Source organism: Clytia hemisphaerica, unplaced genomic scaffold (genome assembly GCF_902728285.1).
Source record: "Clytia hemisphaerica strain Z4C2 unplaced genomic scaffold, Clytia hemisphaerica genome assembly, whole genome shotgun sequence".
Classification (NCBI taxonomy): domain Eukaryota; kingdom Metazoa; phylum Cnidaria; class Hydrozoa; order Leptothecata; family Clytiidae; genus Clytia; species Clytia hemisphaerica.
In genome coordinates, this window is record NW_027103555.1 from 476,268 (window position 1) to 489,074 (window position 12,807).

Below are 12,807 nucleotides of genomic sequence, written 5' to 3' on the forward strand. Positions count from 1 at the left end.
CTTTGCGGACTCTAAAACACCAGATTTCTTAGGAAAATGGCCAAAAATGCTCAGAAACTGGTCAAAATAAGAACATATAAAGAATATTTTTAGGCTTAAAATCGAAAAGTTAAGAACATCCGAAGGCTTCAAAATTTTTGGATGTTCTCATAAAAAAACGTTGCAAACCAAACCTTTTGTTTTACTTGATTGAAATAGATCGAAACTTTTGAAAGCCACAAAAAACTCTCGTGATTCAGTTAAAAGGTAATAGAATGAATACTGTGGGCAAGAATGAAATTGATAAAATTTTGTTACCACTTTTTTGATTTAAAAATTTAATCGAACGATAAGGCTAAAAAAAAACAGAAAATAAGACTTAGCCTAGGATGACTGAAATCCAAACAAACCAAAAGGTTCAAAGAAGTAAAAGTAAGAACGAACGATCCTCGACAAAGCTTTACTCACACTGACTCTTATAATAAAGAGTGTGATTAGTTCACGTCAATGGCCCCCAATTTCCTAGCCTGAAAATACATCTAGGCCAACAAAAATCGAGACTAAAGTCAACAGCTTAAAATGAAAGACTATTTACATTTTCATTTTTAGCAAGAAACATTAAAGTTGTTATCCTATCCAGTTTTACGAAACGGCCTAGAAAAAAAAGGGGCATGATACAGTATGATACAAAGTAGATTAATTTTAGGCGAAAAACAAAAGAGCTCATGCAGCATACTTTTTGATATAGTTCCTCGGGGAACTCCGTGTGTATTTCCTTGAGAGGGAAGCAGACTCTAATCGACTACAAGAATAAAGAGTGTTAAGAAATTTCGTGGTACTGAGGGTGATTGTTAAATTTGTAAAATGCACCAATGTGATGACTTTAAGAAATTTAAACTTTTGTAACTGTTTTTACAACCAATCAGCCAAGTTAGAGTGTTGTCGCATTTTTTAAATAGCTAGGTAATCAAGTTTTTTTTTTCATAGAAAATGTTTCGAAGGATATGGTGCAGGAGACGAAGAAGAATTATATGGCGGTGGCTGAACTATTGAGACATTTTTGGTGTTGTTTTCCTATTAAAAGTCCACAACTCGAAGAAAAGGTAAATCAATGATTAAATATGATTGTCCAAACTACCTTTAAGCGAGGCCAATTTAATTTGTTGTTTTATGGACCAAGTTACTCAAAAAAGAGAGTTGGCCGGTCGGCGAAAAAAATATAAATAAAACTAGAATTTCTAAAATCCTAAAAAGGCAACAAAAAACTACCACATCTTGACAAAAGTCTAAAATAGAAAATAAAAAGACACAAAAAGCTCAAATTCATGGATGAAATGAAAAATTGAACATAAAATTCTCAAAACCTTGAAAAAGCTACCAAATTTTTGAAAATTTGGCAGTCTGTAAAGCAATGAAAATAAAGATGTACTACTGGGTGTACCACAAATAAGTTACCCTCTTTGAATTGATATTGCAGACAGTAGCAGAAAGATTTGACATTTTTTAAAATTGACATTTTAGGTTTTTGAACATAACTTTTGAACCAATGAAGCAAAATTAAAAAGTAATACACCAAATTTTAAGTTAGGCTTTCCTCTGAATGATTCCGAAGCAATCTTTGAAAAATCTTTCTGTTACTGCTTGTAATATAAATTCAAAGAGGGTAACTTATCTGTGCCACACCCGGTACTAAAATCAATTTTATTTTTACTTCAATTTTTGGAATTCCAGAGTCGGTCGGGTCCGTAAAACAACTAATCAAATTAGTCTCGCCTTATCTAGTCTGGAGATCCATACTCTCTATTCAAACTTACACCACATAAGCAAAAACCCAATCAGAAGCTACTCATTGAGAGTATGGTATTTTTGACCCAGTTTGAATTTGTTTACATTTGGTTTGAATCTCGTGCCAAAAAAGCCGTTGATAAGGTTAGCCAATCAGGTTCACCCACTTCCAATCAAAACAATAATATCACGTGATTTCAACAATTGTTTAACAGCCAATAGAATTCTGCGACCAGATTTGGCATCTACAAAAATACCCGGCTACTCTGTCATTTCTATATTATTATTCGTTTTAACTAAATGCTGTACTTCGAAACCACGCAAACAGAGTAGACCGGTCTCCCAGCTACACCTTATCGGGAAAAAATATCGGGGAAAAATGACGAGATTTTGAGAGGAAGCCGAAATTTTTTTCCCGTCGTAAAAATTCCCTGACAATTTCATAGCCAGACAAAGTGTCTCCCCGATTTTTTTATTCCCGACTAAAGTTTTACCCGAAATTTTATTTTTACGCCTTTTATTAATCGAAATTGGTGCTTTAAACGTCGAATTACGAGATTCATTTTTGGGCTAGTAAAGGATGACATTTCGTTTGAACAATTTAGTCGGGTTGAAGTGAGATTGCACGTTCTAAGAAGATTTAAGGAGACCTCGCAAATTGATATGATCTTCGGGAACATATGGGTAATCGCTATTCTCGACTTTTCTCAACTTCAGTTGAGCTTGAATCTGACAATGTCTGTCTGTCTGTCTGTCTGTCTGTCTGTTTTTCACAAAAATTTCAGGGCAGCCTTAGTCTGAATCACAGACCTCTTTAGATATACTTCCTTCCTATATCGTCAAAAAAATATCGGATTTAGCTGAAATTTTACACATGCTCCTTGGGTGAATATCTGGGGGTGCATTTTTAATTTTTTGAAAATTTTGTTTTTTGGGGCCTGGGGACTAGTTTTTCGCCAAAACGAGGCTTAATGTTTGGGTTAGCCTAGAGACCTAAAAAATGGTCGGATTCGGCTGAAATTTTGCTCACTTGTTCGTTGGGTGAATATCTGGGGGTCTTTCTTTTAATTGTTCAAAAATTTTGATTTTTGAATACCTGGCTACTAATCTTTTGCTACATTCGGGCTTATGGGGCCTATGAATAATTTGAAGCATCTGAAGTTAAGTCCAGTGCGTTGCGCACGTTTGACTATTAATTAAAAGTGGATAAAGTTAATTCAAAGTACTTTAGGCGTACAAACTTTCGTGAGCAGAAACTTTCGCGAGGACGAAAAATCGCGAAATTCACGACATTTACTTTCGCGAATTAAACGGAAAAATATAATTCGCGAGCATAACCTTTCGCGAATCAAGACGTAAAATTGAGAATTTTCACATGAAAAAATGGCTTAGAGAGACAAATACTTCTTGATTTGGCTTTAAAAACATTTGTCCTTTGACTCATTAGTCTTTTAGCAGGCTGAAAAGTGCCATAAAAGTTACATTTTATTCAAAGTTTGAAGTTTGAAGTTTTACAGATTTTCTATTTTGTCAAGAATTTTTCGCGAGCATAAACTTTCGCGAATGGCCCTTCCTAGAATTTCTAAAGACATTTACTTTGGCGAAAAAAAATCGCGAAAGTTTCTGCTCGCGAAAGTTTGTACGCCTAAAGTAAATGTTTTTTTTAAGCTTGTAACAAATCCGCTTATTGAGATACATACGTTGAACTGTCTGGGGGTCAATATTTTGAGCGAAATATTTCATCCCCAAACACTTATAGTAAAAATGAAAATTAATTTTTGTCGTTGATAGGGTAACATAATAAGTGCAATTAAAGAGCATGCCTAAAATATTCAAATGAGACGGTTTATAAAAAAAACAATTTCTCTCATGGTAGCTATGGTATCAGTTAAGTTGAAAATATGTATTTATAGCGTCAATTTTATGTCAATATTCCACTTTAATAGGGTAAATTTCGCAGATTAGGGGCTCCTTGATTTTTTGCGGGAATTTAATTTCGCGGTTAGTAGTAGAAACGGTAATTTAAAAAAAAGGCCAAAACCTTGAAATCAAAATTTTTCCAGGAAAATGAACAAAACTTTCTTTTAAATCGGATAATAAGAATAATTATTTAAAAAATAGAGATTTTCGCAGATTGCCAAAAAAATTCAAATTTTTAGCGGGAACCGGTGGGAATTTAATTTCGCGTATGGGTCCTCTCCAATTTCCCAATACGCAATGGGACTTAATTTCACAGACGACACCCAAAGTAATTAATTTAGAAAACTCGTTTACAAAAAATGTATAAATCGAAGATCTGTGACGTCACAATCAGCACCATTTCCTTCCAAAACGTGAATTTGCGTGTTATAAAACTGTGTTGGTTTTGCATTCATCGCTAACAACACTTCCACACCATCCAAGAACACTGTGTACCTGTACTTTCCATCGGCAACGTAATATTGACTGACTTTAAGATTGTATACTGTATTCAATGCCATGCCCCATTTTTTGAATGTAAAGTCACTGGAATCATTTACTGCTGATGAGACTTGTAGCATTGTCTGGTACATTAAAACAGAAGGGGTAGCGAATCCGTATACAGGATAACTTTGTCCGTTTGTTATTCTGATAACGCGTTTGAAATTGTTGAAATCGAAACTGTTGATTTTAAATTTAAATGAGAGTTCCCATTCTGGTGATAGGACTGGTAGAATTTTGATAAGTCCACCATTTCCAGATTTCATCTCTGTAAGTGTAACAACGGATAATTTTGACAAAAAGAACTCCATAACTCTCGAACACGCACGGGAAACACAAATTGTCCAAGTTAAGGAAATCTCGAGTTATGGAGTAAGATTTCCAAAGCAATAATTAACTGAAGGGACCATAAAACGTGTTTGAGTTTAGGAGACATATTGTATAATCCCCTTTATTGGTCTTGAGCAAAACCTCTATCGCTTTTTGGGCTTAACTCTCAAGTAAAAAGTTTTTGACTTTTAGCAAGAAAACAATAGAATATTAACGGAAGAAACGTGTAAGAACCTATTTTCAAAGATTTCGACCATGTTCAGACGTTACGGTTCCGAAATGAAACGGTTCCGAAACAAGTGTGAACGTCAAAATTCGAAACAGATCGGAACGGTTTTGCTCCACTTTTTTCATCGGAACGGAACTGCTCCGTTTTCTTGCTCCGATACATTACGAACACAATATGAACACACTCGATCCGTAACGAAAATCATACTGGAGCGAAACGGGGCAGTAACTTGTAAACATGATCTTCATATCGTCATGACTTCAGGGAAATCTATAATCTATAATCATCCACTAACCTTTTATGGAAACTTGTGGCTTGATCCCATGCATATTTTGCGGCTTTCTTTTCTATGGATTCAAAAGAAACGAATCATTTACATTGACCTCATTTTATTTTTGTTTTCAACTACCTTATCGGGGAAAATTTTCGTCACTTTGCCAAAATTTCGTCACTTTTCCCCGACGAAGTTTTCCCCGATAAGGTACCTTTAACCGCCTATTATATGACAGCCCTGAACAAACTACCCGTAAATAAAGCCAAAATCTACAAACATCCCTTTATTGGCTTCAACACCGTTAAGATCAACTGAATGTCTGCATCAAATGTCTAAACTTGCAGATCGATACTTTTTGCGGAAATTTTGGTCATCACCAAAGTTCTTCGTATTTCAATTATACTTGATCATATAAACGAGGTAAAACGGTCAAAAGTCTTTTTTTTCTTCACCTGGGTGCCCGAAAGAGTATTTAAAGCAGTTTCTCTCCTGCCTTTCCTGCTTTCAAACATTTGCAGATTCGGCGGAAGTGATTGTCACACAATTTTTACGATTTAACCATTTTCAATGGACAAAAGCATCGTCCAGAACTTACCTCACATCTCACTGCATCTGACAAATATAAGCCTTGGAATAACATCAACAGCACCGGCAATATCATAATTTACTAAAAACCGATAGTATCTCCTTCTTCTTTAAATGAAACATAAAAAGCCGTGTGATGTGTAACCAAAATTCAAAATATTAAACATAACATATTTTTGTTTTGTGAACCGAGTTTGACAGTTCAATGTTTTTAAATGAATAAATTTGAGAGTAGAATCGAATATTTGCCTTGACAACACCTTAGTTTCTTCAATTGGAAACTTTTATTAACAGTTATCTTCGTGGAGCAAAGATGGCGAGTATTCAAATTTCAAATTCAAAAATTTGCCCCCCATTCCTTTTAATTAACCCTTTGACTCCGCTGTCGATCGCTGTGTTTGGCCCTACAGCGCGCAGTGGTTTTTCATAAAAAGTCACCTTTTACGCAAACCGGTATAACTTTTAAACAAAACAACTTCAGCTAAAAAGTTATATATCTTTGAAAAGGAAAATATATCTGCTTTCTTCTGAGCCATAACATAACTCCTATACTGCATTTTATCTCAGTCAAAGTTTCAAAAGGTTCAACACTACATTTTACGACACCGAAAAAAAGTGCAAAATATGGGCCAATGAAAATCTATTTTTTCAAAAGCGATTTTAGTGAAAAACAAATAAAAAACTTACAGAACAGCAGTAGAAGACATTGATGTGTTGAAGGATAAAAAAATTCTGCACTAAAACTGCCAAAATACTTGAAGAAATCTCAAATCCTTACCTTACCTAACTTTCATAACAGTCATTTCACCGCCTCCATCTTGAATTTGAACGTTTTTCAAATGTTTGTTTTGATTGCGCACTTCATCCTAACCCTTTGAAACCTATACTTTCCGGAATGGAAATTTATCGCTCTTTTCAAATATCATAAGCATTTGATTCTCACAACAACAGAAAACTAAATATCATTGCTTAAATGACCATACATATAAAAGACGCGTATACGCGTCCCTCGTATATAGGCGCGGACGCACATGTGCGTCCCGCGTGGGCTAAGGGTTAAATATTTTCAGAAATTTATTATCACATCCCAACACACATGAATATTTTAATGATAAGAAGAAAAAATATGTGGATACAAAAGTATTATGCTATTCATGATATTCACCATTGCAATGTCTTCTAACATTAAGTACATCACACGGACCCTACGACTGATTGGTTGCAAGTGACTTATTGACTGATTTTACGTCACTTTCAACCAATCAGCTGTTAGGTCTATGATGTAATGTCGAAGACTTGCAGTGGTGTATATCATGAATAGTTTGTACTATGACAACTCAAAATTCAATACGTCACGGAAGCTATTCAAGTTTACGGCGAATAAGGGTAATAAGCCGGTTTTACGACGAGGAGATGAATTTTGAGGGTGTTTCGAAAAAATTTGGTACTGCAAGTGTCTACCTTACTCATTCTTTAAATGTTAAGTTAAAATGAAATCATAAGCTATACATGTTGGACGGTGAAAAAGAATGCGGCTATTATATTCTTAAGCTATACAGATAGCTGAAACTAAATTTCTGATACTGAGTTTTCATTCAAACGAACCAGATTTGAGCAATGGTTTAGTGGATTCATTGAAACAAATCATACCTATGTTTATGCGATATTTCTGAGTAGGAGCCTCGTTAAGCGGGCTTGTAGCAGGCTTGGGGTAGAAGACATGTAAAAGGCCCCCCAAGCGCTTTTCGTGATTCGTGATTCTTATCTTTCTTAGCATGTTGGGCTGACCTTCCAGCGCAGCTGATTTATTTAGCTTCAAAGCAGAACGATATGGAAATGCGAGAGCTATTCTTTTCAATATATTTTCTCATAATTTTTTCTCCTAATTACGTCATAAATTGTTGGTTATTGCTGACAGTTAGTATGAAAAAATCTATATGCTTTTAAGACCACAACTTCTATTTCAAAGAAATCCCATGATACTCGCGGTAAATAAAGGCACAGTCTGGTAGTAGCCATTCTATGCATGTCAGACTTTTTTTCTATTGTTCAGGTCCGGCGAATGGCGACATCGATCGAGAAATACCGTGATACAAAATTAGCCAACTTCATCAATATGCAACCAGCTTCCTGTGATCAGGTATGTATCAAGCACTGGGCTTTTACTTACCCTATTAACAAGAAGGTTTATTTAGTGTGTTAAATATAGTTTTACCTTCTGTAACGCAGGATAAAAGCTCTACGAAAGCCTGTTTTGAAATCTTCTGTGTCTCCCTCTCCTTATTAAAGACGATTCTAGCGTCCGTTAGAGGGGTATTAAACCCTGGAAAAATATATGCGCAGAGCTTACAGCCACCACAGTGGTTTACGGGAAAAATAGTGGCGGTAGAGTTTGAAATAAACACTGTAAACACCTCCGCCACGGCTCACTTCGCCCCGGGCTGAACTCATTTTCAAATTTATCCATGCCTCTTAAATTATTCACTTTGTAGACGAGATGATCGTCGACAGCCAACCTCGCGCTTGTTCCTCTCAAGCTTTTCTTCTTATGAACAATGAGATACAGCCAAATACTCTACTCTAAAGGCATCACTCGCCATATCTCGGATCACGGACTGAATCTAACACTTTTTTTGTGTTCTTTTCTTCTTATGTTTTAGAAGTCATGGGCCGTGTGGTCATTGATTTCAAAGCCCCGAAAGGGTTTAGATCCAAAAATGAAGCCACCTCTTTCCCATTCAGAACACGTGACGCATGTGTTTTTCAAACTAAATTTCTAAATGTGAGGCAAACTTAAGGGCTTCAAACTCTATGCGTGTGACTTGTGTAGGAAATAAAGTTGCCTTCCTAGTATTTTACATGAGTTCGATTCAACTCTCACCTTTGGCTATATCGCAATGCTGATAAACTCAAGAGAATCTTATCTTGTGTTGTCAGCAATCTTCAAAAAGCTGATAATACGCTGGGTCATGGTTGGATGTTAGCCTAGAAATCTTAGCTAGATTGATTATCAATCACTTGGTTTAGTTTATTCTTCAGTTGTGAATGAATAGTATTCCGAGGCAAACTTCAAAATCCGAAGATACAAAAATGTCTTTAAAGTGCCGAAAATGCTATATTGCCGTAAGCCGTGTGTCTTGTGAATACGTGCTTGATTGACTCGGTTAGTTGGCTGTCAACTAATAAATCAAGCAGCTATATATTGATTTCTCTCAAATTTATTCATTTTGTTTTGATACGCAGCTTGGAACTCATCTTGCGAGAATGATCGAAGAAGCATTGAAGAAATTTCGAACGTGGGAAGAAAAACGAACGGCTAAGAACATCAAAGTTTGAATGGGTGTTATTTTTACGTTAATCGATCCGACCCCATTTGACTCTGGTTAGTATATCAATTTTATAAATATCTTTTGTACATAGCTCTTATTTTTTATCCTCCTATTTCGTTATTGGTTGATAATGTAAAAATCATTGAAATAATGAAAATCCATGATGAAACGAAATTTCATTTTCTCTTACTTTGACTTAGAGAATTATTTGGAGCTTTCCATGAATGATATCCACGCTTCATTGAGATTGTAAAATTTAAATCATACAATAATATAAATCTCTCAGTAGTACTGATTTTCAGATACTTAAAGTCCTGCTAAGGGTTAGTATCGTGTGGTGGAAATTCAAAAGATTGGAAGTTTATGATAAAGGTACCCAAAAAGCCCGGGGGGGGGGGTATGTGCCCCCCTTAAGGGTACCTTTTTTGGATTTCCAAAGTCCTGCTAAGGGTTAGCCAGTACCTTCCCACAAACCAAATTTTTTCTTTGTTTTATGGTCAGTTACACTTTGAAGCGTTTGTCGAAAGTTATCGTACTGTGGTGGAGGGTGACGTCGATTCCGTGAGGAGTGCATAAAGGCGGGAAAAACACGGAACTCGAAAGCAAAGACTGGAATGGACGATTCAGTTTTATACTTTCAATCGTATGTCAATTTTTACATTCTACAATTCAATTTATGTCACATTTTCAAACAAGCCACGTCAGTAAGTAAACCACGTCGAACCGCCAATAAAAACAATAACAAACAAACAGTTCTTCTTTCCACTGGAATAAGCGAGGGATAAATTCTTCTAGGTTTCAAGTCATATCCAAAAGATATTCGTTGCCATCCCAAAACATACAAAAAGTCCAAAAATCAAGTTCGTATATCATCATCAGCACTATTATGGCTAGGATCCAACGCAAAGCAAAGAAATTTCATTCACCATAACAGGATTGTAGAAGCCGAGAGATTAAACTTTTATGGGAATAACCCAACGACCCTGCTGCTGTTGATGCAATGATAAAATTTCCATCTTCTTTCTCATCCTTCCGCAGATTTTTGTTTCTTTTCAAGAAAGAGGCATTCACTTTTCAAAACAAAACAAGAGCCACAAAGATGTGGTTAAATATTTCCTCCAATAGCTCAGAGCATAGATTGTAGTCGCAGTCGAACCCCACAGATTATCCTAAAGCCCCAACTTAGTAACTTAGATTTATTAAAGCCTTTATATTAAGCAATATCTGATGCAAAACAAAATTTAACCATATTCCTGCTAAAAATTGTCCTTATTTCATAGACATGTTCACAGATGATAGTCTAAAAGCTTGTTAAAAAATTGCATGCAAATGATAACCATTTTAACACAAAAATAAATGTATTTTATTCAACTAATATTGGTTTTTACCTTCATTAAGGAAATAAAATCTTAGATTTACAAGTTGATATTATTCTAAGACTCATCTGAGTAAGAAAGTGCCAAAATATCTTGAGACTGTCTACTAAGGGACTAATATGGAAATATGGCAATATGAATTTGGGAGATATCGAAATATGTTGTACACATTAGTTTCATATGAAAAACTTCCTTGTCATCAATATTTTAAACCACCATATTATATCATCCACAAATAAAAAGTTACTTAAAAATGGATCTCCTTCTTTACAGATTTAGATTTCCAGTGCATAACATCTGTTACATTAGTATTCATGTGATAATATACCAAATTGTCAACCTTGAAATTGTCCCATATTTAGTTACAGTATTGCTGAATATTTGCAACACTTTCCAGCAAACTTTTTTGTGAAATTTGTGTCTTGATAAACTAAACTCCATGACATTTGTATCATTGATCATTAAATCACATCTTGGAACAATAGAGTTCCTTGGTTCAATTATTGCAAGAATGTTTATCTTTGTTCATATTCTCATTATGTGCAACATTATCATTACATCATTGCTAGCAAGTTACATTGTATTGTCAGCTTTAGAGGTCGTCAAACTTTGTTGAATTTGTAATCCTGGCACCTGAATGTGAAAGGAAAGAAAAATTCAAAATTTCATAATGGGAAATATTCTCTTTACAGTAATCAATGCCAAATGTGTGGTCATTCGCTGAAATCTCCCAAAAAAAAAGACTTTAACAGGGTGAGACTCTGCTTGATGGTTTGAGCTATGTTTGCCATGCATATAAACTGAGCCATTAAAGAAGTTTATGGGAACATACAATAAGGTTCACGGGGAACATACAATAAGGTTCACAGGGAACGTACAATAAGGTACAAGGGGAACGTACAATAAGGTACAAGGGGAACGTACAATAAGGTACAAGGGGAACGTACAATAAGGTACACGAGGAATGTACAATAAGGTACACTGGTAACGTACAATAAGGTTCACGGGGAACATACAATAAGGTTCACGGGGAACATACAATAAGGTATACTGGGAACGTACAATAAGGTACACTGGGAACGTACAATAAGGTACGCTGGGAACATACAATAAGGTAGACGGGAACATAAAATAAGGTTCACGGGGAACGTACAATAAGGTACACAGGGAGCCTACAGGGAACGTACAATAAGGTATATACACGGGGAACATACAATAAGGTACTGGGGAACGTACAATAAGGTACATGGGGTACGTACAATAATGTATACGGGGAACGGCACAATAAGATACACTGGAACAACGTACAATAAGGTACACGGGGAGCGTACAAAAAGGTACCCAGGAACACACAAAAAGGACCAACGGAGAGCGTACAAAAGGTACCCTGAAAGCATTCAAAAAGGACCATGGGTAGTGTACAAAAAGGACCACACAAAACGTACCAAAGGATCCCAGAGAGCACACACAAAAGATACAAGGGAGGGGAGCATACAAAAAGGTAAACAGGGAGTAAAAGCATCTATTATGATCTAGTTTTCTTTTTAGCATCTGGCATCAAGGCTCAAAATGGGGCACTGAGAAGAGTGCAAGCTTTTCCAAGTTTTGACCATTAATATCTAGACAATATATACATGATGGAAATCAGAAAGAAATTTATGCTCACCTTCTTCTCAAGTCAAGATAGGAATGGATTGGATTTCCATGTGTTTCAGCTTCTTTCTCCACCCTTCTTCTTCTCCTTATGGGAAAAATAAATTCAGCACACACGAGAGAAACTCAGGCAGTCCTCTGAGCTTTACACACAATCATTTTTTTTATGAAAAACTGGTCCCTGCCATATTTTGATAGAAGGATACTATTTTTTCCCCGCTAAATCTTCGCGAAGATTTTTAGTCACGTGACTGAAGAGCCTAGTCATAATGTGCAGCACGAATAAAGAAAACATTAACATCGAAAATGGACGAAGAAGAGAAAGAAACGGAAAAAGGCCGTTTTAACAAATATTCTCCTATAGTAGGGAAATATTTAAAAAAATCACTCAAACAATTTTCAACATTCGAATCACAAAATTCGAAAGTTCGAAAATCTATTTTAACTTTACCGCTCGAAGCAATGCAATGACTTCTTGAAAATCAGAAAAAGGCACATGCGATGGAGTGCAACTTGTCCAAAGTCACGGCAAAATGCACCGCGCCGAAGAGAAAATCTTGGACGGACTTTCCCGTCCAAGAACATTCGATTCCACGGCAAAAAGTAACAGACGTTAAATCGCGATAAAAAAGCGGTTTTCGTCTGACAGGCTAGCTAAGGGTCGGAAAAATCAGAAAATCAAATTTCAACCCACTAAGGGTAGGAGAAATAGAAAAATTTCAACTTGTTACCCCAAGAAAGATCGAAATTTGGTCAAAATTAGTCAAATTTGTCCCGGTAAGGGTCGTAAAATTCACAATTTTTTTT

General features: G+C 35.8%; 2 protein-coding genes and 1 long non-coding RNA gene across 3 annotated transcripts in view; 1 reads left to right on the forward strand and 2 right to left on the reverse strand.

Moving 5' to 3' along the window:
* The window catches only part of LOC136800453 (general transcription factor IIH subunit 1-like), a 29,982-nt gene extending 20,822 nt beyond the window's left edge, over positions 1-9,160 (forward strand). Inside the window, exons 14-16 of the mRNA XM_067057110.1 lie at positions 967-1,082; positions 7,696-7,782; positions 8,886-9,160. Of these exons, the coding sequence (XP_066913211.1) occupies positions 967-1,082; positions 7,696-7,782; positions 8,886-8,978 (296 nt within the window). The 3' untranslated portion in view covers positions 8,979-9,160. The remainder of the gene's footprint in view (positions 1-966; positions 1,083-7,695; positions 7,783-8,885) is intronic.
* Positions 3,939-5,792, reverse strand: LOC136800454 (uncharacterized). The gene is made up of 3 exons (XM_067057112.1): positions 5,653-5,792; positions 5,079-5,130; positions 3,939-4,492 (listed from the first exon to the last, which is right to left on the reverse strand). Exons 1-3 carry the CDS (start codon positions 5,716-5,718, stop codon positions 4,035-4,037), a joined length of 576 nt encoding a protein of 191 aa, XP_066913213.1. The 5' UTR covers positions 5,719-5,792; the 3' UTR covers positions 3,939-4,034.
* A 1,168-nt stretch (positions 9,161-10,328) lies between the features above and the next one.
* LOC136800455 (uncharacterized) lies at positions 10,329-12,236 on the reverse strand. Its single transcript, XR_010845711.1, has 2 exons — positions 12,014-12,236; positions 10,329-10,980 (listed from the first exon to the last, which is right to left on the reverse strand). It is a non-coding gene; the product is annotated as an uncharacterized lncRNA (long non-coding RNA).
* Positions 12,237-12,807: the final 571 nt, after the last annotated feature.